This window comes from Schistocerca cancellata, chromosome 7 (assembly GCF_023864275.1).
Source record: "Schistocerca cancellata isolate TAMUIC-IGC-003103 chromosome 7, iqSchCanc2.1, whole genome shotgun sequence".
Classification (NCBI taxonomy): Eukaryota; Metazoa; Arthropoda; class Insecta; order Orthoptera; family Acrididae; genus Schistocerca; species Schistocerca cancellata.
In genome coordinates this window covers 371,801,296-371,826,073 of record NC_064632.1, presented here as the reverse complement: position 1 = coordinate 371,826,073, position 24,778 = coordinate 371,801,296, and the positions used below count along the sequence as shown (strand labels likewise).

At 43.3% G+C, this 24,778-nt stretch overlaps 1 protein-coding gene across 1 annotated transcript in view; it reads right to left on the bottom strand.

The window, feature by feature from the left end:
• LOC126092046 (protein unc-80 homolog) overlaps positions 1-24,778 on the bottom strand; it is a 1,190,994-nt gene that overhangs the window by 308,049 nt on the left and 858,167 nt on the right. Inside the window, exon 46 of the mRNA XM_049907452.1 lies at positions 20,326-20,519. Within this exon, the coding sequence (XP_049763409.1) occupies positions 20,326-20,519 (194 nt within the window). The remainder of the gene's footprint in view (positions 1-20,325; positions 20,520-24,778) is intronic.

Here is a 24,778-nt window from a genome sequence, read left to right as displayed (position 1 = left end):
ATACATTGTCTTACCTGTCAAGACAGTGCTGCCCACCTGATACCAAGTACAGAAAACTTATTGAAATTAGATGTATGACTGTGACTCAAATGAGAAACTTAAAAGTTCCATATTATTTCGAAAAGTTGTGAGATGGAGTTAGTAGGTGGCATTAGTGTCCTTGAGATTCAGAAAGTGACTAACAGGTAGCAGAGAGATGCTACAAAGCAGGAGAAGGCAGCAGTGTCTGCAACAAGTTGGCCATCCTGCTGTCAACATGCACTGCAACTGAGCGGTATCTGTGATACTTTTTTTGTATAGTGAAGGTCTCAAACCAATCGAAATTCATTGCTGAATGACAGCGTAGTACGGTGAATTGTGTTTGTCAACACAGTAGGTGTATGAGTGGTCTACGGAGCTTAAAAATGGTGTAACTTCTGTGGAGGATGCCCCATGACCAGGGCATGCTCATCGTGTAGTGATGGACAAGAAAATATCTTTAGTGGAGGAGCTTGTAAAGGAGAAAAGACATGTAACTCTGAACGAAATAGTCACAATTTTGAAGATTAGTACTGGTTCAGCACAGAATATTCTTCACAATATACTGCACTTCTATAAGATGTCTGCAAGAAAGGTGCCACATCAGTTGACTGATGAATTGAAAGACCGTCGCACTGATGGTGGTGAAGAACTTTTGCATCATTTTCACTTCAAAAGTGATGCATTTCTGGGAAAAATTGTTACAGGTACTGAGACTTTGATTCACTTTCACCAACCAGAAATGATAAGGTCATGCAAGTAATAGTGCCACAGCTCATCGTCAAAACAAAACAAAAAATTTGCACTCAACGATCTGCTGGAAAAGTCAATGGTCATTCTCCTCTGGGATACAAATGGAGTAATCCTGGAGCATTACATGGATAGGGCAATGATGGTAACAAATACTTTTTATCATGACATGCTGAAAAATCAACTTCACCCTGTAATCAAGAATAAATGATGAGGACTTATGATTTCAGGAGTATTTGCTACAGCATGACAACACTCAAACGAATACAGCCCAAAGACAGTTATGACTATTCAGAAAATTAAACCTGAATGTCTGGTACATCCTCCTTATTCACCAGATGTTGCTCTTTGCAACTTTCATCTGTTCAGTGCATTCAAAGAAACAATGGGAGGCAAGGATTTCAGAAGTGACGAAGAGGTGAAAACATTGGTGCACAACTGGCCACACACACAACTAAAAGAATTCTTTCATTGTGGTATCTATGCACTTCCAAAGTGGTGGAATACATGTATTCAATGCCAGGGAGATAATGTAAAAATGACATGTTTTTTATTCATTTTGTTACAATTAAAAACAATTTTGTTACAATCAAAAACAATAAAAATTAAAGTAATTTCATTTGAATCACTCTTGTCTTCATTTGAATCAATCTTTGTGGAGTTCATCTGTGAAAATAAGATTATAGTTCACCTTGATTTAGTAATGCCGAAGAGTATATTCAGAGTTTGATGATAAAAGAATGATGTCGATGTGTTCTACTCCATGAGTATTGCACGATAACAATGATTATGTATTTGAGTTTCAAACTATTTGATCAGTAGACATTGATACAGTTTTAAATACTACTTTTGGTTTCCTTTGACATACAGTATAGAGCAGTACTGACTTCGGCACGTACAGGAAATAATCACTCACTTTGAAGTTAATAGTATTTTGTTGGTAGTACAGATAAAGAGTCATAAATAGTTACATAAGTTGTGGTGCAAGTAGGACTGATTTTATTCCTTTGGTTACATGACATGTTATCGCGAGAGACGTTGGCCTGTTAACGATTACCGGATGCCAATCATCTGTACAGATTCTCATGGTTTTCCATACAGTGGTTGATCATTGGCCTATAGATTATGTGAATTCATGTGCTTGGATTGACACCCCTATATATGGAGATTTGTCCGTTAGTATTGATTATAAGGTAGTAGTTCATGTGTTTGTGCTTGGTTATACCTACTATGGAGTTCACTATGTGGTCAATTCAATAGAGAATTCGCTTTCCCTTGTCAGACACCATACTGGACACATTACCGTCTTTTGCTGTTACAAGTCAGTTTCATCTTAATCACTTAAGAAGCCCTGTGTTCAGAATAATTTTACTTCCCACTCTCAATGCTTGTTCTTGTAATCAGTGGACAGTTTACATTTCAAGTATTAATCTTATACAAGAACTGATGTATATGGATAAGCAAAAAGAATGAGTACCCATGGTCTAATGGCGATAATTGGTTGTTAAGACTTTCTGCCGTCCTAATAAGTAGTGATTAAGCATGTCATTGAGTGTAATTAATCTAATCAACCTTTGACTAGATCATGTTTACAATACAAGTGTTATACATGGTATACTTTACTGTATGTCTTCGTTCTGGTGTCTGGTGTTTATTAGAGGAACAGCATATATTTTACAGGTGTGACACATTGTTTCAACTGTCAATACCTAGTTACTTCTTTTGGAGTATTGCCATGAACTTGATTGTTCTATTGACCATGTAAGCATACTATAATTACACTACTTGTGACCAAGGTTACTGCTGTCGATGAGACAAAGATGTTGAAAAAAGGTTTTTCAGTGGCATGTTAACTTCATTTTTATTCGAAGGAGTAGGTTTTAGATTGATTAGTATGTATTTTACACCACAGACTACCTTTCATTAACTAGGTTCCATACTCATTTTCTGGTTTCTTATTATTCGTTTTGCTATGTTATGATTGATGTGGTTTCAGTAACTTGCTTCACTGTCACTTAAGTATGATGCAGTGTTATGCAAATATAACTCTATTTCTACCTTTCCCACCCTTTAATATTCTTTAATAATGGATCTCACCCTATATATGTCTGATTAGCAATGCATATTCTTTTAACACTGTTTATTATCCATAAGTGTAACGGCTTGTTGCCTAGGTTTTTTATATATACTCCCATTTCATTTAATGCTTGACATTGATCTGTAATAAAATGATCATGTATATATAATTTCATTTGTACTTATTGGTACCATATAAATTGTTAATTTCCAGAATGATTGCATTTAATGAAAATGGCCAAAATGTAATTAAATTTATTGAATTCATCTATTACGTAATATGTCTATCATATATTTGTTTACATAATAACTCATAGAGTACTGATGTCACATTGGTTGTTGTATGTATGGTAAATTTTATAGGGCCTGAAGATGACACTGTTACAACGTTGAGATGACGTTGTTACAACGTTGAAACTAGTTGTCAAAATAAAACCGACACCTTAAATACAGCTGGAGGAATTTCTTCATTTTTAATATAAATTTATACCAGCTGATGTCCCACTGTCCTCCATTTCAACTATGGATGTACAATGAATTTCCTTACGTCAGCTCTACAACAGAACAGGAGAGATTTACAGGTGACCTTGACCGTGTACAAAAGAATGAGCACTGCGAGACTGAAGTGGTTAGGTCATGTGAAGTGAATGTACTTGACTTGAGCTCCATATCATTATTCGGAGATGGAGGTACCAGTAATATGACCAAATTGGCAGCCTAGGATGGTATAGGCGGACCAGTCAATGAAGATTTCAAGAGGACAGGAGTAAAGTGGGATACAACAGAGAGAGGAAAGCTAAAACAGGAATGAGATCAACAGAGGTATATTGTTCACAAGGTTTACACCTAACATTCTGGAAGGAAGTCCTAATGATGATTATGAAAAGGATAGATTTCTGCTCACTATACAGAGGTGTCACTGAGTTGCAGACAGCCACTATGAGAAGACTGCTGTACATTTTAGGTTTCAGCGAAAAGACCTTATTCTAAAGCAGAAAACACACACACATTCACAGAAACACTGCTCACACACATGATCAGTGTCTCAGGCCACTGTGGCTGGACAGATTTATAACTATGCCTGATGGGAGACGCAGTCAGTGGTGGAGTTAAAGAGGAGGCATGTGGTGGGGAGAGAGGGATAGAAGGGTGGATGGGGGAAGGTGTAATGCTGTTTGTGGGAGCCTGCACGATGTGGTGGGAAAAGGGTATAGGTATGTGGAGGAATGGGACTAGTGAAAGCGGATAAAGTGTCACTAGAAGCCTTCCTAAGAGACAATCTCTATTCCTTCCGAACTGATTATGCAAATGTGGACGAGATGTGGCTCAAATTCAAAGATATAGTAGCAACAGCAATTGAGAGATTCATACCTCATAAATTGGTAAGAGATGGAACTGATCCCCCATGGAACACAAAACAGGTCTGAATGCTGTTGCAGAGGCAACGGAAAAAGCATGCAAAGTTCAGAAGAACGCGAAATCCCGAAGATTGGCTAAAATTTACAGACGCGCGAAATTTGGCATGGAATTCAATGCGAGATGCCTTTAATAGGTTCCACAACGAAACATTGTCTCGAAATTTGGTAGAAAATCTGAAGAAATTCTGGTCGTATGTGAAGTACACAAGCGGCAAGACGCAGTCAATACCTTCGTTGCGCAGTGCCGATGGTACTGTTACCGACGACTGTGCTGCTAAAGCAGAGTTATTGAACGCAGTTTTCCGAAATTCCCTCACCAGGGAAGACGAATGGAATATTCCAGAATTTGAAACACGAACAGCTGCTAGCATGAGTTTCTTAGAAGTAGATACCTTAGGGGTTGCGAAGCAACTCAAATCGCTTGATATGGGCAAGTCTTCAGGTCCAGATTGTATACCGATTAGGTTCCTTTCAGATTACGCTGATACAATAGCTCCCTACTTAGCAATCATATACAACTGCTTGTTCACCGATAGATCTGTACCTACAGATTGGAAAATTGCGCAGGTCACAACAGTGTTTAAGAAAGGTAGTAGGAGTAATCCATCGAACTACAGACCTATACCATTGACGTCGGTTTGCAGTAGGGTTTTGGAGCATATACTGTATTCAAACATTATGAATCACATCGAAGGGAATGATCTATTGCTACATAATCAGCATGGTTTCAGAAAACATCGTTCTTGTGCAACGCAGCTAGCTCTTTATTCGCACGAAGTAATGGCCGCTATCGACAGGGGATCTCAAGTTGATTCCGTATTTCTAGATTTCCGGAAAGCTTTTGACACTGTTCCTCACAAGCGACTTCTAATCAAGCTGCGGGCCTATGGGGTATTGTATCAGTTGTGCGGCTGGATTCGTGATTTCCTGTCAGGAAGGTCGCAGTTCGTAGTAATAGACGGCAAATCATCGAGTAAAACTGAAGTGTTATCAGGTGTTCCCCAGGGAAGCGTCCTGGGACCTCTGCTGTTCCTGATCTATATAAATGACATGGGTGACAATCTGAGCAGTTCTCTTAGGTTGTTCACAGATGATGCTGTAATTTACCATCTAGTAAGGTCATCCGAAGACCAGCATCAGTTGCAAAGCGATTTAGAAAAGATTTTTGTATGGTGTGGCAGGTGGCAGTTGACGCCTAAATAACGAAAAGTATGAGTTTATCCACATGAGTTCCAAAAGATATCCGTTGGAATTCGCTTACTTGTTAAATAGTACAATTCTCAAGGCTGTCAATTCAACTTAGTACCTGGGTGTTAAAATTACGAACAACTTCAGTTGGAAAGACCACATAGATAATATTGTGGGGAAGGCGAGCCAAAGGTTGCATTTCATTGGCACGACACTTAGAAGATGCAACAAGTCCACTAAAGAGACAGCTTACACTACACTCGTTCGTCCTCTGTTAGAATATTGCTGCGCGGTGTGGGATCCTTACCAGGTGGGATTGACGGAGGACATCGAAAGGGTGCAAAAAAGGGCAGCTCGTTTTCTATTATCACGTAATAGGGGAAAGAGTGTGGCAGATATGATACAAGAGTTGGGATGGAAGTCATTAAAGCAAAGACGTTTTTCGTCATGGTGAGATCTATTTATGAAATTTCAGTCATCAACTTTCTCTTCCGAATGCGAAAATATTTTGTTGAGCCCAACCTACATAGGTAGGAATGATCATAAAAATAAAATAAGAGAAATCAGAGCCTGAACAGAAAGGTTTAGGTGTTCGTTTTCCCCCCGCGCTGTTCGAAAGTGGAATGGTAGAGAGATAGTATGATTGTGGTTCGATACCAAGCACTTAAATGTGAACTGCAGAGTAGTCATGTAGAGGTTAAGGCAGGAGGATTATGGCGTTTTTGGCAGGGAGAGTTCCCACCTGTGCAATTCAGAAAAGCTGGTGTTGGCAGGAAGGATCCACATGATGCAGGCTGCAAAGCAGTCATTGAAGTGAAGCACTCTGTGTTGGGCAGCACGTTCAGCAACTGGGTGGTCCAGCCATTTCTTGGCCACAGTTTGTCAGTGGTCATTCATATGGACCGACAGTTTGTTAGTCTTCATGACCCTGTAGAAAGCAGTACAGTGGCTGCAGCTTAGTTTATAGACCACCTGGCTGCTTTCACAGACAGCCTGCCTCTGGTGGGATACAAGATGCCTATAGCTGTACTGGAGTAGGTGGTGGCAGGAGGATGTATGGGAGAGGTCCTGCATCTCAATCTATTGCAAGGACATGAGCCATGAGGCATGGGGTTGGGAGCAAGGGTGAAATAGTTCAAAATGGTTCAAATGGCTCTGAGCACTATGGTACTTAACTTCTGAGGTCATCAGTCCCCTAGAACTTAGAACTACTTAAACCTAACCAACCTAAGGACATCACACACATCCATGCCTGAGGCAGGATTTAAACCTACGGCCGTAGCGGTCACGCTGTTCCAGACTGTAGCACCTAGAACCGCTCGGGCACCCCGGCCGGCGGTGAAATAGTTGGTTGGGTGGTTTGTGGGATTAAAGGGACCAACCTGCAACGATCATCGGTCCCTTGTTCCAAAACTTAAAAAACACCCACCCAGAGTAAAAAATGGATATAGAGACAACAGATGACACTGGACAAGAAAAACTCAAACAAAGAACAGACAAAACAAATTAAAATCACACGAAGTGTGGCGGTGGTTGGCCGACCATAGAGAAAAAAAAGGGAAAAGTCAACCACCGAGAGACACATTAAAAACTCAGTCTAAAATCATAGGCCAAAGGACAGAATCAACAAAATAACATAACAAACACTCAGATTAAACGATAAAAACCCCCGCCCGAATAAAACGTAAAACTAAGCTAGCCTTAGCAGGGTCATCAGTTAAAAAGGCAGGGAGCATATCAGGCAGCGCAAATGTCTGTCTGACCACAGCTAAAAGGGGGCAGGCCAACAAAATGTGGGCCACTGTCAAAGCCGGCCCGCAGCAACAAAGAGGAGGGTTCTCCCGGCGCAGTAAATAACTGTGTGTCAGCTGGGAGTGGCCAATGCGGAGCCGGCAAAGGACTACTGAGTCCCTGCGAGTGGCTCGCAGGGAGACCGCCACACAGCTGTCGTCTCCTTGACAGCACCGAGTTTATTACATGTGGTCAGTTCGTGCCATTCATCGTCCCATAGCGCAAAGACTTTGCGGCGTAAGACTGCCCTCAAATCAGTCTCCGGGAGGCCAACGTCCAGAGATGGTTTACTGGTGGCCTCTTTCGCCAGGCAGTCAACATGTTCACTGCCTGGGATACCGACATGACCGGGGGTCCACACAAAGACCACAGAGCGGCCGCAACGGGCAAGAGTATGCAGGGATTCCTGGATAGCCATCACCAGACGAGAACGAGGGAAACATTGGTCGATAGCTCATAAACCGCTCAGGGAAACGCTACAGTAATGAAGGACTCATCTGAGCAGGATCGGATGTACTCTAGGGCTCAAAAGATGGCGACCAGCTCAGCAGTAAAAACGCTGCAGCCAGCTGGCAAGGATCATTGTTCGTAGTGGTCCCCTAGAGTTAGAGCATAATCAACCTGACCAGCAACCATTGAACCGTCAGTGTCTACTACGCCAGAGCACTGATACGTGGCTAGCATGGAATAAAAGCGGCGGCGGAAGGCCTCCGGAGGGACTGAGTCCTTCGGGCCCTGTGCCAAGTCGAGCCAAGGCAAGGGCGAGGAACACACCATGGGGGTGTATGCAAAGGGGCCTGGAAAGAAGGCGTAACAGGGAAAACCCCAAGCCCAGAGAGAAGCTCTTTGACGCGGACCGCGATCGTACAACCTGACCGTGGCCGACATTCTGGTAGATGGACGACCAATTGTGGGAACAGAAGACGATAATTTGGATGCCCGGGGAAGCTAAAAACATGGGCAGCATAAGCGCCGTAACCGCAGTGGAGGGGCACCTGCCTCCATGAGTATGCTGTCCACAGGGCTGGTCCGGAAGGCACCAGTGGCAAGTCATATCCCGCTGTGTAGGAGTGGGTCCAGCACCCGCAACGCAGAAGGGGATGCCAAACCATAAGCCAGGCTCCCATAATCCAGACGGGACTGGATTAACCCCTGGTAGAGCCGTAAGAGGGTGGATCGGTCGGCGCCCCAGCTGGTGTGGCTCAGGCATCGCAGATCATTTAGATGGCACCAACACATCTGTTTAAGCTGCCGAATGTGAGGCAGCCAAGTCAACCGGGCATCAAAAACTACACCCAAAAACCTATGTGTCTCAACCACAGCAAGAAGTTCGCCATCAAGATAAAGCCGCGGCTCTGGGTGAACAGTGCGTCGCTGGCAGAAATGCATAACACAGGTCTTGGGAGCCGAAAACTGAAAGCCATGCACTACAGCCCAAGACTGCGCCTTGTGGATAGCGCCCTGAAGCTGACGTTCAGCGGCTGCAATGCCAATAGAGCTATAGTAAAGGCAGAAACCGTCAGCATACAAGGACACTGAGACAGATGTTCCCACCGCCGCAGCGAGCCCGTTAATTGCTATTAAAAACAGGCAGACACTTAAAACAGAAGCCTGTGGCACCCCATTCTCCTGAACTCAGAAGGAGCTATGTGAGGCTGCGACTTGCATGTGGAAGGTTCGATGCAACAGAAAATTTCAGATGCAAATCGGCAGTGGACCGCGAAGACCCCATCCATGAGGCGTAGAAAGCATGTGATGACGCCATGTCATATCGTATGCCTTCCGCATGTCAAAAAAGATAGCGACCAGGTGCTGACGGCGGGCAAAGGCAGTATGGATGGCCGACTCCAGGCTCACCAGATTATCGGCGGCAGAGCGGCCTTTATGGAACCCACCCTGAGACGGAGCCAGAGGGCCCCGAGACTCCAGTACCCAATTCAAGTGCTGGCTCACCATCCGTTCAAGCAACTTGCAAAGAACGTTGGTGAGGCTAATGGGATGGTAGCTGTCCACCTCCAAAGGGTTCTTGCCAGGTTTCAGAATGGGGATAACAATACTTTCCCACCATTGCGATGGAAACTCACCCTCGATCCAGAGACAGTTGTAAAGGTCGAGGAGCCGTTGCTGGCAGTCCACTGAAAGTCGTTTCAGCATCTGAAAGTGGATGCGATCTGGCCCAGGAGCGGTATCAGGGCAAGCGGCTAGGGCACTGCGAAATTCCCACTCACTGAATGGAACATTGTACAATTCTGGATGGTGGGTGCGAAACGAAAGGCTCCGACGTTCCATCCGCTCTTTAATGGAGCGTTAGGCCAGGGGGTAATTCGCAGAAGCGGAACTCAGAGCAAAATGCTCTGCCAAGCAGTTTGCAATGACATCGGAGTCAGTACAAACTGCTCCATTCAGTGAGAGCGCTGGGACGCTGACAGGGGTTCAATAGCCATAGAGGTGTCGGATCTTGGCCCAGACCTGCGATTGAGAGACATGGAGGCCAATGGTGGAAACATACCGCTCCCAGCACTCCTGCTTGCATTGGTGGATAAGGCAGCGGGCCGGCGCACGCAGCCGTTTGAAGGCGATAAGGTGTTCTATGGAGGGATGTCGCTTGTGACGCTGGAGCGCCTGCCGGTCATCTTTAATCGCTTCAGCGATCTCAGACGACAACCAAGGTACAGTCCTCCGCCGAGGCAACCCAGAAGAATGGGGAATGGCAGTTTCTGCGGCAGTAACGATGCTGGTGGTGACTGAGTGAACCACCGCATCAATGTCGTCATTAGAGAGAGGCTCAATAGCGGCAATGGAGGAGAACACGTCCCAGTCAGCCTTATTCATAGCCCATCTGCTGGGGCGCACAGGAGAGTGATGCCGAGGCAGTGACAGAAAGATCGGAAAGTGGTCACTACCACACAGGTCGTCATGTACACTCCACTGGACAGACGGTAAGAGGCTAGGGCTCCAAATCGAAAGGTCAATGGCAGAGTATGTGCCATGCGCCACACTGAAGTGTGTGAAGGCACCATCATTTAAAATCGAAAGACAGAGCTGCGCCAATAAATGCTCAACGGTGGCGCATCGACCTGTTGCCACTGACCCACCCCACAGAGGGTTATGGGCGTTGAAGTCGCCCAGTAATAAGAAAGGTGGCGGCAATTGGGCTATCAGCGCAGCCAGGACATGCTGTGTGTCATCACCATCTGGTGGAAGGTAAAGACTGCAGATGGTAACAGCCTGTGGCGTCCACACCCAAACATCGACAGCCTCTAAAGCTGTTTGTAGAGGGACAGACTCCGGGTTTGATTCCCGGTGGGGTCAGGGATTTTCTCTGCCTCGTGATGACTGGGTGTTGTGTAATGTCCTTAGGTTAGTTAGGTTTAAGTAGTTCTAAGTTCTATGGGACTGATGACCATAGATGTTAAGTCCCATAGTGCTCAGAGCCATTTAGAGGGACAGACTCGCTGTGAAGAGAGTTAAGGACATAGATGCAGACGCCATCAGACACCCTTTCATAAGCTGCCCGATTTTTATAATAACCCCGACAGCCACGGAGGGCGTGGGTTCACATTGCGGGAAACCAAGTTTCCTGAAGTGCAATGCAGAAGAAAGGGTGAAGGTTGATAAGTTGTCGGAGCTCAGCTAGATGGTGGAAGAAACCGCTGCAGTTCCACTGGAGGATGATACTATCCATGGCTGAGAAAGGTGTGAAGGGACTGGGAAGGCAGATTACGCCGCTGGGTCACCTGCTGCCTCCAATTGAGCACCTGCGCTAGTACTATCCATGGTGTATGAGGGTCCGGCGAGATCGAGGTCCTCAGCAGATGCCAGAATCTCCACTTTGTCCTCAGACGCAGAGCTTGTAGGAATCGATGGGACGGGTGCCACCACAATGTCATTATTCTTGGGGACTTTCTTCTTTTTCTGCTTCTCTCGCTGTGCCTTTGGTGGTTCAGGCTTGGAGGGCTCCACAGGGTCAGTCTCAGGGACGGACGACAACCGTGAGGCCCTACAACCAGGGAGTGCTGGTTGTTTCAGCCACTTGCGGGTGTCCGCTTTTCCGCTGGTCGAAACTAGCGAAGAAGTCTTACTGTTCTTCGGCTGGGAAGGGGGAACTGATGTCCCCGATGGTTGGGGCGTAGGGGGGGGGGGGGGTGTTGCTCATGGGAAAAACCGTCGTAGCAGCAGTGGCGTAGGTCGACGTCATTGGCACAGGATGGAGCCGCTCATATTTCCGCCTAGCCTCTGGGTAGGTCAGGAGGTCCAGGGTCTTATATTCCATTATCTTACTTTCTTTCTGGAATATCCTACATTCCGGCGAGCAGGGGGAATGGTGTTCTCCACAGTTAACACAGATAGGAGGTGGGACACATGGAGTATTGGGATGCGAAGGACGTCCACAATCCCGACACATGATGCCGGGAGTACAGCGAGACGACATGTGCCCGAACTTCCAGCATTTAAAACACCGCATCGGAGGAGGGATATATGGCTTCACATCACAATGGTAAACCATCACCTTAACCTTTTCGCGTAAGACATCACCCTCGAAGGTCAAGATGAAGGCACCGGTGGCTACATGATTATCCCTCGGACCCCGAGGGACATGCCGGACGAAGGGAACACCTCGTCGTTCTATGTTGGTGCGTAGTTCATCGGCGGACTGCAGAAGAAGATCCCTGTGGAATATAATACCCTGGACCATGTTGAGACTCTTATGGGGCATGATGCTAACAGAAACATCCCCCAACTTGCCACAAGAGAGCAACCTCCGTGACTGGGCAGGATGGCCTTTGCCGGGAGTCCCGAAGCCCCTGAGGGATAGGCATCTACTCCTCGGCATACGTGGGGAGGTAGCAGCTCAGGCAGCAGCAGTGAGATCCCTGTGTAATCAGGGGACTACCACCAAGAGGGTACATGACGACCCCACCACAACAGACTGGCTACCGTGCTGGTTGTTGGGTGTCGAATATCCATTAATAAAGGGAGCAAAGATGGAAGTGCAGAATGGAGGGAATGTAGGCTACCCGGAACACACTGCAGCTGATGTGGCCGGAAGCTCAGTGTAAGTCCTACTCCATGACAGTAGTGAATATGCCAGATCTTAGGGCAAGATGGATATAGAATGCACCATGTAAAGTGTCCTTCCCCAAATGGTACGCACTAATGGAAAATTTTGAAATGGAGTGGTCAAACCCCGTAGGGGACCATCACATTAAGGCCGAAATGTTTGAGACTCCTTTTAGTCGCCTCTTACGACAGGCAGGAATACCGCGGGCCTATTCATACCCCCGAACCTGCAGGGGGAGGTGAAGTAGTGATGAACACTTATAATACATGGGTTTGGTGGGTGGTGGAATACCACTGTCAGAGGCATCGGAAGGATAGTAGGCACGATATTCCTCACTTCAGGGCATGGTGACAAGAAGTCAAAATCTTTGCAGAGAATTTGATTGTGTTGCTCCGGTCCTGGGCAGTACTGAGTCATTAAGGGGTTGCTTCTTCATGGCCAGAAAGTGGTGATGTTGGAGGTGGTAGGCATGAGATATCAGTTTCTGTACAAGACTGGGAGGGTAATTTTGGTCTGTGTTGATGAGATCACCACAGGTAGTTAGGATGTACGTAAGGAACTTCTTGGTATGGAATGAATGGCAGCGGTCAAAGTAGAGGTATACCTGGTGTTAGTACATTTGATGTGGACGGAGCTACTGATGTAGCCATCCGTGAGAAGGAGGTCATCAACAAGGAAGATGCCTTTTTGGGTTGAGGAGGATCAGGTATAGTGAATGGTGGAGAAGGTGTTGGGGTTCTGGAGGAATGTGGATAGTGTGTCTCACCCTCATTCCACACCATGAAGATGTCATCTGTCGGTCTCAACCATATCAGAAGGTTGGGATTCTGGATGGTTAGGAAGGATTCCTCTAGATGGTCCACGAATAGGATGGCATAGGATGTTGCCATGCGGGTGCCCACTGCTGCATCATGGAATTTTTTGCTAGTGATGCCTCCAAAGAAGAAGCAATTGTGGGTGATGATATAGTTGAGCATGGCGAACAGGAAGGAGCTTGTAGGTTTTGAGTCAGTTTGGCATTGGGAATGGTAGTGTTCAATAGCGACAAAGCCATGGGCGTTGGGGATGTTAGTGTAGAGGGAGGTGGCATCAACAGTGACAAGCAAGGTGTTGTGCGATAAAGGAGCATAAACTGTAGAGACCTGGTGGAGGAAATGGCTGGTGTCCTTTATATAAAAGGGTAGATTAGGTATAGGGGATAAGCTGAAGGTGTTGGTCCATTAGTGCAGAGATTCTCTCAGCGGAGGCTCAGTAACTGGCCACAATGGGGTGTCCTGGGAGGTTAGTGTTGGTTGGTTGGGTAAAGAAGGGAAGAAACTACGCGGTCATCAGTCCCTCCGACCTTAGATTAATTCCACATTAAAAGAGGGAACCACAATATCCATCGCACCCAGCCACAGCAAAGGCCATCTGGCATGGCGGCCATTGCCGGGAGTTCTGGTGCCCCAAAGTGATGAGCATCGACTCCTGGGCATACATGAGGAGTTAACAGCTAAGGTACTAGCAGTGTGATCCCTGTGGTTTCAGGGGCCTCAGCCAAGTGGGTACTTAACAGCCCCACCACACAGACTGGCTACCGTGCTGATGACCTAGCAGGAGGGGAGCCAGGGTGCAAAGGGAAAGGGGCGGGGAGGGGGAGAGGAACCTGCACCATGGAAGCTAGGCAGGGAGTTCATCCTCAAATGGCTCACACTGAATGGAAAATTTTTGGAATGGAGTTCAAACCCCAAGGGGACCAAAAACGCTGAAAAGGAGATGGAAACAACAAACTAAACAATAGCACAGACCAAAATAAAGCCAGGAGGATAGCCAGGCCAACATAAAGAAGTCCAATAAGATGGGAAAGAGGGGACAGGGACAAAGGAGTAAGGATAGAGAGGGAGAGGATCAGGGATGGTAATGCAGCCTGGAAAGGATAGGAGACTGCAATAGCTCGCGGCCCCGTGTGCACCACACATGTAACAACAAAAGTACTGTGGGTTCCCTTGTAGAGGGGCAGGGGAGATTAGGGTTATAGATTTCAGGAAGCATGTAGAAGGTAAGTGTGTGGGGCAGTGGTAGGGGTGAGAAGAGAGATAGAATCAAGGGACAGGTTCTGGAATGGGCATAATGGTTTGAGTGGGGGCTGGAGATCCTGATGGATTTCTGTGGAAAGGTTTAGGTGGACAAATCGGACAGCTGGCTGAATCCCTCTGTCAGGTAATCCATTAGGTTTAAAATCACAGTGGTGAAGCCTTTTTTGGCAGGTGGGATTACAAAGTCAGAATCAGTTCTTAGGAGATGGATTGCATTTGTTTCTGCAGATGTAAGGTTGGATTCCAAGTCAAGAATTTGTGGAGTGAGACAAGGTTTGAGGTTAAGAAATCACACTCAGCCCAGAACCAATACTGAATCCTGCTCGACTCAGTTCAATCCTACATCCAACCATAATTCACACCCTATTGCCCCCTAACAAACTGTTACTAACACTCCACAATTTTAAGCCTCAAATCTGGCCTCACCATCATTCCCCAAAGTACTCAATTAGGAAACAAACACAACGTCTGCAGAAAGAACTGCAAACCACCACGTAAAAACTAATCCTGATCTGATAATCCTACCTGCCAACAAATGCTTCACTAGTGTGGTTTTGAACTGCAGGGATTACATGGTGAAGGAACTCTGTCAGCTGTCAGATTTGTCCACCTACAAACTCTGCCACAATGAACACAGTCCAGAAATTCAGCAGGATTTCCAGTCACTTCTGAAATCATTAGGCCTATCCCACAACCTCTTCCCTGAATCTCTCTGTCTCTCCTTATCCCTATAACTCCCCACACAGTTACCTTTTACATGCTTCCTGAAGTCCATAAAACTAACCACACTATGCAGCCCATTGTGGAAAGTAACTGTACCCTCAATGAAATAATCTCTGCTCTCATGGACCAACACCTTCAGCCTGTTACCTGTACTCTCCTATATAAAGGACATCAACCATTTCCTCCACTGACTCTCTAAAGTTCCTGCTCCTTTATCACATGGTACCCTCTCCATCACTGTTGATGCCATCTCCCTCTTCACTAACATCCCCAATGCCCATTACCTAGCTACTATTGAACACAACCTTTCCCAATGCCTGACTGACTCCAAACCATGATCTTCTTCCTGCTGACCATGAAAAACTATATTCTCATCCACAATTTCTTCTCCTTTGAAGGCATCACCTATGTTTAAACAGATCCGTGGAACATCAATGGGTAACCACATGGAATCATTAAATCCAATGTATTCATGGGCTATGTAGAGGAATCCTTCCCAACCACCAGAATCCTACACCCCTGACCTGGTCCATATTCACTGATGATATCTCTGTGCTCTGGAATGAGGGTGTGGACACCCTTTCCATACTCCTCTAGAACCACTACATCTTCTCACCCATTCACTTTGCTTCACTTTGTTCTCTGCATCCCCAAAAGCCACATTTCTTGTTGTTGACCTCCACCTCAAGCATGGCTATATCAGTGCCTCTGTCCATATCAGACCAACCAACTGCTGGCAAGATCTCCATTTTGACAGCTACCACCCATTCCACATCAAGAAGTCCCTCAAACACAGCCTAGCCTCCTGTGGTCATAGCATCTGCGATGACCAGCAGTTGCTCTCCAAATATACCAAGAGTCTCACTGATGAGGCCTACACAGATTGAAATTACCCTCCCAACCTAGTACAGAAACTGATCTCCCATGCCTTGTCTCTCCAGTCATCTACCACTTTTCAAATACCCATTGTCTGGCCACAAAGGTAAATGAGTGCCCCCCTCCTCCCTTGTGACTCATTACCACCTAGGACTGGAGCAACTGAATCACATTCTCTGCCAGGGTTTTGACTTCCTTTCAAAATGCCCTGGAATAAGGACTATCACACCTACTATACTTCCCACCCCTCTCCCACTGTCCACCGAACCTATGCAATAGCGATGTCCATCCCTACTTCAGCCCTGCTCCCAACCCCTTGCTTCATGACTCGCATCCCTGAAATAGATCTATATGCAAGACCTCTCCCATACATATTCCCAACACCACTTACTCCAGTCCTGTTACAGGCATTTCATATCCCATCAAAGGTAGGGCTACCTGTGAAAGCAGCCATGTAACCCATAAACTATGCTGCAACCACTGTGCTACTTTCTACAGGAGCTTGATGACTAACAAACTGACTGCCAACATGAATGACCACCAACAAACTGTGACCAAAACACAGCTTGACCACCCAGTTGCTGAAAATGCAGCTCAACACAATCTATTTCACTTCAACATCTGCTTTACAGCCTGCCCCATGTGAATCCTTCCAAACAACACCTGCTTTTCTGAATTAAGTAGGTGGGAACCCTTCCTGCAATATATCATTCCTACAGCTCCCATGGCCTCAACCTATGCCTGTCCCAGTCCTCCACTTACCTAACCCTTTGCCTGCTCCCACTTATAATGAATCATCCTCCTCTAACATTACCTTCTTTTTTATATAGAGATAACCGATACTAAGTATACTATTGATTCCTGATAGGTTAAAATTATCTCAGGTGTTTCATTAAAAGAATTCATATGATTTTGTATATGATGTATTATATTTCAGGCTAAAATGAATAAAAAAGAAATTAATGTGTTACAATCAATATGTACTAACTGATTGTATTGTATGTTAACCGAGGACCTAGAAACGACGGAGAGGCTTCGTCCCCGCCGCAGCCGCAATGGTCCACAACCCCACGACGACTACCGCAGTCCACTTCACTCCTCCGCTGCCCCACACCGAACCCAGGGTTATTGTGCAGTTTGGCCCCCAGTGGACCCCACAGGGAACGTCTCACACCAGATGAGTGTAACCCCTATGTTTGCGTGGTAGAGTAATGGTGGTGTACGTGTACATGGAGAACTTGTTTGCGCAGCAATCACCTACATAGTGTAACTGAGGCGGAATAAGGGGAACCAGACCACATTTGCCGAGGCAGATGGAAAACTGCCTAAAAACCATCCACAGACTGGCCGGTTCACGGGATCTTGACACAAATCCGCCGGGCGGATTCATGCTGGGAACCAGGCACTCCCTCCCATCCGGAAAGCCGTGCCTTAGACCGCACGGCCAACCGGGCGGGCTATGTACTAACTGATAAAATTACTCTTCTTTTAAAAATATTTGAAATTACAAAATTTCTGGAATACTTAAATTCATATTATTAATTGTACAATCTAATTCTAAGCTTTTTTTTCTTTTTACAATCGTATTGACCAACTAGGATCATGTTAACAACTTCAGTTCCTCTTCTTCCTTTGTTGTTGTTTCCTATTTTCTAGAACACAATTAAACAGTAAAGGTGATAAAACATCACCTTGTCTAACACCAGTTTTTATTTCAAAAGGCTGAGATACTTCTCCCATAAATTTGACTTTAGATACTGTACCTGTTAGTGTTTCACGAATTATGTTTGCTAGTTTTGATTTAACACCAAATTCTCTAATGACCTTATCTATCATTTCTCTGTCCAAACGATCAAATGCTTTCTTGAAATCTATAAATGACACTAGTATTGGTTTGCTGGTTAACATTCTACTGCGAATTATTGACTTTAAGTTAAAAATTTGTTCTGCACAGGATCTTCCCTTTCGAAAACCATCCTGATATTCTCATAGTTGTTTGTCTAAAGTATCTACCACTGTGTTGAGGAGAATTTTTGATAATATTTTGTATGCCACTGGCAGAAGTGACACTCCTCTGTAATTACTGGCATTTTATTTGTCTCCCTTTTTATGTAACGGGCGGATTAATGCTGTTTTCCATTCAACTCGAATCTTTTCAGTTTTCCAAATGTTCTCAAAAAGCAGCTGTAGATCCTTTATGATTTTTGGTTCTGACCAGTTCAATAATTCTGCTGCAATGATATAATTTGGTGAAGATTCTTCTTTGGTAAAGAAAGTTTGTAAACTCTTTTGCTTTGTAAACTCTTTTGTTTTATAAACTCTTTGGAATAAGGTGAGCACCGCAGAGTGTAAGGAGTGATGAGCAAGCCGCAGATGGAAGTAGGAGTTTCCTAAGTTTGTCACCAACAATGTAACTACTGTTTTTTTTTTTTAATATGGAAAATGTAAGAATGGTGTGATGCTGAAAGATGTGACAAAGAATAAAATTCAAGACTAATATAGGGAAATCTTCATCAGTTATTTAGTCATCAAGAACCTACAAAATCGAAATTTCAGCTGCAAGAATGTACCTCTAGACAAGACTTTGAGCCACTGACAACAACAACAAGATAATTAAGATGAGTAACACATTATTCTTTTGTCTATATTATGCCTCTCGAAGCTTTCAAAATTTGTGCAAAGAATGAGTATTTTAATAGTGATGTGTGGGAGGGTAAGATAACACACTCCAGCACAACACAACCTTCTATTCCACCAATACACCCATTAGCACTTTCCACTTCTCTGTTTCTGTCCTTTTCTGATCTCCTTGCTGACCCCTCCCTCTCCCACTCCCAAATGCCTGGATTGCACATAGCAGCCCTACTCTGTCCCCACCATGTCCCTCACATTCCTACAAGCAGTACTATAAATCCCCCTCCCTACCACAGGCCTCCTCCTTAGCCCCAGTACTGGACTGCTGCTCCCATCAGTTGCAGTTAAGACTCAGTATGGCCACAGCAGCCAGAGACAGCAGTCATGTGTGTGTGTGAATTGTACTTGTGGGCATGTGTGTGTTTTCTATCTTGCAATTGGTTTAAATCCATATTGACCTGACTCACGGAGTTACTCAGCTGAAGCAATCAGAACACTTCCAAAACAGAAACTGCCTCAACACTGCATGATATGTTGCTGAAGGTAATTCATAATTCTGTAAACTTGTTCCTGACAGTACTGTTTTCTGCCAAATTCACTACAACATGAAGACCCTTTCCAAAATTCTTGTGCAAAGAACCTATGGCCCCATGTCTAAGATGGGTACTTTCTTGAAGAAGTTATGACCTGATACTTGTTTCCTAATTGTTTCTGCAAGAGTTGGCCCACATATCTTGACTACTGCCTAAAACCCAGGACTGTCTTCTTTCCTGAAACCACAGGTTTCCTAATGAAAGCCTACTAAGCCCTGTCTACACCTACATGCACTAAAAGATTCTTTCTTATGTAACTAAGGTAGTGGGCAAAGCTATTTTTTGCTTCACTGGGAAAACCTAACACATAGAGTTCATTTTATGTTGTCCATATTTCCTGCTGCCATACTGTAATAGAGCAAAGTGGGATTATCCTACATGTTCTTATACCTCTCCTGATGCCAATATTATTTTTTCTTTTGTGGTTTCTTTTCATTAGTAATGCATGTATTATGTGCATATAAAAGGGTCTAAATTTGTGGTTTCAGTATTTCTTCTCAGTAAATACCTCTTTCAATAACTCCTTTTCATTTTCCTTTATCTTTTAGTTTTCAATCTGTCCCCCCCCCCCTCCCCCCCCACCCTCATATGTCACTTAGCTTTCGGGTATTATTGACTCTTGCATGATGATTTTCAGCAAAATCTGTCTAGCTTGTTACCATATCTTCCACCTTTAAGTTCTCGGGTTTTCAAATCTCATCCGATGCAGGCACCAACAATCAGTCTGGCACTCTCATGCCATCCAGTAAGCCCTCAAACCTGGTATTTTTGGCAACTTTTCCATAACTGCCCCTATTTCCTAAACCTCGTCAGTCATTTTATCCTTGTTCTATTCCCTTCAATCTTTATGCCAGAAGAAGGTGTGATTGGCTCTGAAATCTTGTGCATTTTTATATCTTTTATTAGTGTTTTCTACTGCTGCCATTTGGTGAGTAGATTTTTTTATCTTTCTTTGTTTTCAGATGCAGTGAAAAATATATTGTGATTTCTGAACTAGTATATTTGTTGAATGCTATAACATTTACATATACTTGGAGTGCAGGTGTCAAAGTTTGCAAATTTAGGATTTATAAGAGATTAGCATGTATATATATTTACATTGATGTAATTAAATAGCTTACCATGTCAACATTTTTCAGTATAGCCCAAGTGAGAAGAACTTTTCCAATCTCAACAGATTTATGTGTCAGTTCTTGTTTTTGCAATGCATTGAAAGCTTCTTCAGGTTTCATGTGAACTAATTCCAACTGAGGATACTGTGAGCGTTTAAAAAAATAGAAATCTCTCACGTAAGATGACGGGTTATGGATCTGATCTGCAACAGATTTTTCCATAATCGTGTAACACGTACATGCATTATACAAACAAAAATAATTAAAACATTACAGTTTAATTCACTTAATTACCATAGTAGAACAGAATAAAGGCAATGATTAAAAAGTAATTATTTTTACCTCAATAAATTGAAATTAATGTTATGGTACCTTGGAGGGAATGCCAATTTCATGCTAAATTTATTACGTACAATATTTGTACATAGCTATTAGCTGCCATCACAGAAAAAAATTCATCACTGCTATTTCTCTGTCATCCGACAGTGAGGTCGATACCCTGCAATTTCCATTATCAATGACTCCTCCTGTGGCCAGTAATAGGTCTCAACGAGCTATCACATGAAATGTGAACTATCAAGAGATTTTCTATGATATGAGGGTCATTCAATAATTAAAGAGACAAATTTATTTATATGAAGCTTATTTAAAACTGCCACTAGACCGACAGTCCCACCAATTAATGATCATCATCGTTTGATTTGGTTTCACAGATACAACAGGTACTTTTGGAACTCCTAGTGCACTAATAATTTTCCAACTTTTTTTTGGAGCATCTCATTCAAAACATTCCGAACATAGTCAATTACTTGGATGATATATTAGTAAGTGGCACTACAAGAGGACAATAACATGCAGACTTACATCTCCTGCTTCAGACACTTCAGCAAAATTGAGTAAAATGCAATCTACAAAAGTATGAATTCTTTCAAGAGCAAGTGGAGTATTTAGGACACAGATTGAGTTATAAAGAATTTCAATGAAGTCATCACAATGTGAAAGCAACAGAAAAAATCCAAGTGCCTGCAAACTTAACAATCTTTAGTAATTTATTGGAAAAATAAATTATTATGCAAAATTTATAATACATACAGCACAGTTCATCAGACGCGTAAACAATCTATGCAAGAACAGTGCAATGTCACAAACCTTTTACAATTTAAAACATTATCTAAAGTCTGCTCCTTGTGTAGCAACCTATGACTCATCAACTGTCTTATCCCAGCCACTGGCATGTCTCAACATGGCATCATGGCCCTTCTTTCTCACAAAAGCTATGGGTGAGGACAAAACATTGGACATAAGTCTACAATGCTCATATTGTTTTGGCATGTACTACAATTTACAACAAACCAGTGCAAACTGGAATTGTGACCTATTAAGTAGTTACAGTGTATCATTATTTTCTCTATGATGAAGTGTATGTTGCACCATAGCAGGTGAAGTACACAGTTTAAGAGAAACCAATATTTAATTGTGATGGGGACAGGAACTTGACAATATGAAAAAAATAGTAGGAGATCTTGGATAGGGTGGAAGAAATGAAAGGAGAAGGCACTTTATAGAATTTTGCATAGCCTTACTTTCACTGTTCAGGTGGCAAACTTCATAGCAGCTCTCAGAACAAATACTATTTTGCACCAACATGCGAGCACAAAGGAGCACTTGTGACAAATGAGTCACCAAACAAATTATTTGCCAAGTGTACTGCAGCAGACTCACATGGCATGAGTATGTGGCAGAGACACGAAAGTCACTTGTATAAAATGGGCTTTATCACGTTACAGTCCAGAGCAAAAGAGAATATTTTAAAATGTGGTGTTACACAAGAATGCTGGAGAAGGATAGATGGATAACTAATGAGGAGTTACTGCAACAGGGAGAAGAGCTCTTTAGCCCTGATGACTAAAAGGAGGGACAGACTGATTGATAGCATACATCCTGATGTGTCAAGTGTGTGTGTTTGTGTGTGTTTGATGGAGAGGGGGAGAGAGAGAGAGAGAGAGAGAGAGAGAGAGAGGGAGGGGGAGGGGGAGGGAGAGGGAGAGAGAGGGGGGGAGGGTGGGGGAGGTTTGATGGCAGGGGGAGGGGGATTACTGAATGGGGAGACAATGGTTAGGCTATAGAAAACACTTTAAAGTGGATGATGTTTGTTGGAGTAATTATGCAGAGATGAAGAGATATGCATAGAATGGACAATTGAGGAGAGATGCATCAAACCAGTCTTCCAAATGAACAACAGTAATAGAACTTGAAAGACAGATAATCAAATAAGATAAAGAATACACTTCTTTGACATTGAGGAATTCAACATACATAAGTGTCTGAAAAATAGTTTATGAAAAATTAGAAAACACTGATTTCATCTATATTAATATACTAATAATGAAGTCCAAGGATTTTACAAACAAAGAAGCATACTAAAATGAAATAGACAAAAAAAATTGTACTTCACTGCCTGAAATACAGTATTTTATGGACTATAAGACACTTTTTCCTTCACAACTCTGCCTTCAAAATTCAGGTATGTCTTATACTTACAATTAATGTAAAAAGTCCAGTGTTTGATTTAAAATCCTCACCAGTCTTAAAATGGCCATATATTCAAGGCCACAGGAAATCTACCACTATTTGGCAACACTGGATTTAACTGGCAGCAGCAGTGCACCGATGCGACGAACATGAGTTGCAGGGATTCACAAGCTTGTTAACTGTCTTCCTCCTGCCCAGCCATGACAACCCCAGAACACTGTCTAGCCTATGATGCGTCATTGCAGTGTACAGTGTGACTGAACCTGAACTGAATGTGATTTGTGTTATCAATAGCACAATATTTTTGTTAGTAGCTAGTTTCGTAATAGAAAATAATAATAATAATAATAAAAGGTATTCATTTGATGTGGGCCACAAGTTGAAAGTAATAGTATATGTAGAAAAACATGGAAGCAGAGAAACTGAGTGGCACTTCAGCCCTCTATCAACAGGAAAGACCATTCACAATTAGGGGGTGGTAAAGACGGACTGAAAAAAATGAGGAAGACTACATGCGCATATAGACGACAGAATGCAAAATGGCCAAAACTAGAAGATGACATACTGAAAGTGATTCAAGGGCACTGTCAAACTCACATTGGGGGGGGGGATGAATTCAAATACACACCATATTTGGAACTTAACATATATTTTTTGTTGAAGCTGCAGACGGTGGGGGACTCTGGAGACACCGGCACTTGTTGTAGTCACAAAAATCCTCTTCCTGCATTTTTCCTCTTCATTTACTTCAATAAATAAATCCTTGCTATGGTTCTTTAACATTATATTATTCACTCACACATATAATACATGAAGATCACAGTACTTCATCTCTAAAATCGCACATCCTCATAGTCCTTCTACATACGAAAGACTTAGACTGTGTCTCGCTAAAAACAGAAAAACTGTACAACAAATTGGATAATAAAATGTTTTAGTTTGTCTGCACCTTACTGCGCATTCATAATTAACGTCTTTGCCAACCCTCTGGTTACTCGGTGCTTAATTTCATGGTGTCCTGGTGGCCTTTATCATGTACTTATACACAGACTTTAAGGGTGGAGTTGGTTGGTGCTACAGGCGTATGAAGATTCATGGACTTAGCTTGGACACCAAAACCAAAATATCTTAGAAAATGCCATACGAGTATGACGAGAAAATATTATCTTTCCATTGCTTTAATATTCAACATCAAATGAAAACTAGTGTGAAACTAAGCCAAATAGTGAATAGAGATGAAACTCCTCTGACACTGATGTGCCAAGTAACAGAACTGTTGCCATGAAAGTTACTAAAACTGTAACTATAAAAACAAGGGGACATAAAAAGAATGCACAACTCTGTCATCCTTTAACATTGTGCTGACCATACTAAACTTAATCCAAGGATCATTTTCAAGTGCAAGCTAATGCCAAAACCTGAAACAGCACCAAGTGTTGCTGTTCACGTACATGATAAGGGTTGCATGTATGAGGCTGGTATGACATTATGGATTAATAGAATGTGGGAGAGAAGGAAAGTGCTTTACTGAAGAAGAGTTCTCTTCTTATGCTAGATCAATTTAGTGGCCACTTGAAAAACTCTGTGAAAGAGAAACTGAGACAGGGAAATACAGAGCTTACAATTACTCTGGGAGGACTTAATTCACAATTGCAACCTCTTGATGTCTCGATAAATAAATCACTTAAAGTATATATGGGAGGGGAATGGAACAAATGTATGACAGAAGAAACACAACATGAATTCACACCGAAGGTAGATCTAAAATAACCTACAATCAAACAAGTGTGTCAGTGGATAAAACTGTCATGATGATCTAGATTGACAGAAGATACTGTTGTTAAATTTTCCAAGAAGTTTGGCATAAGTAACATTCTCGATGACAGTGAGGACAAATTCAGATGACGATTTACAGGAATTTTAAAGGCCA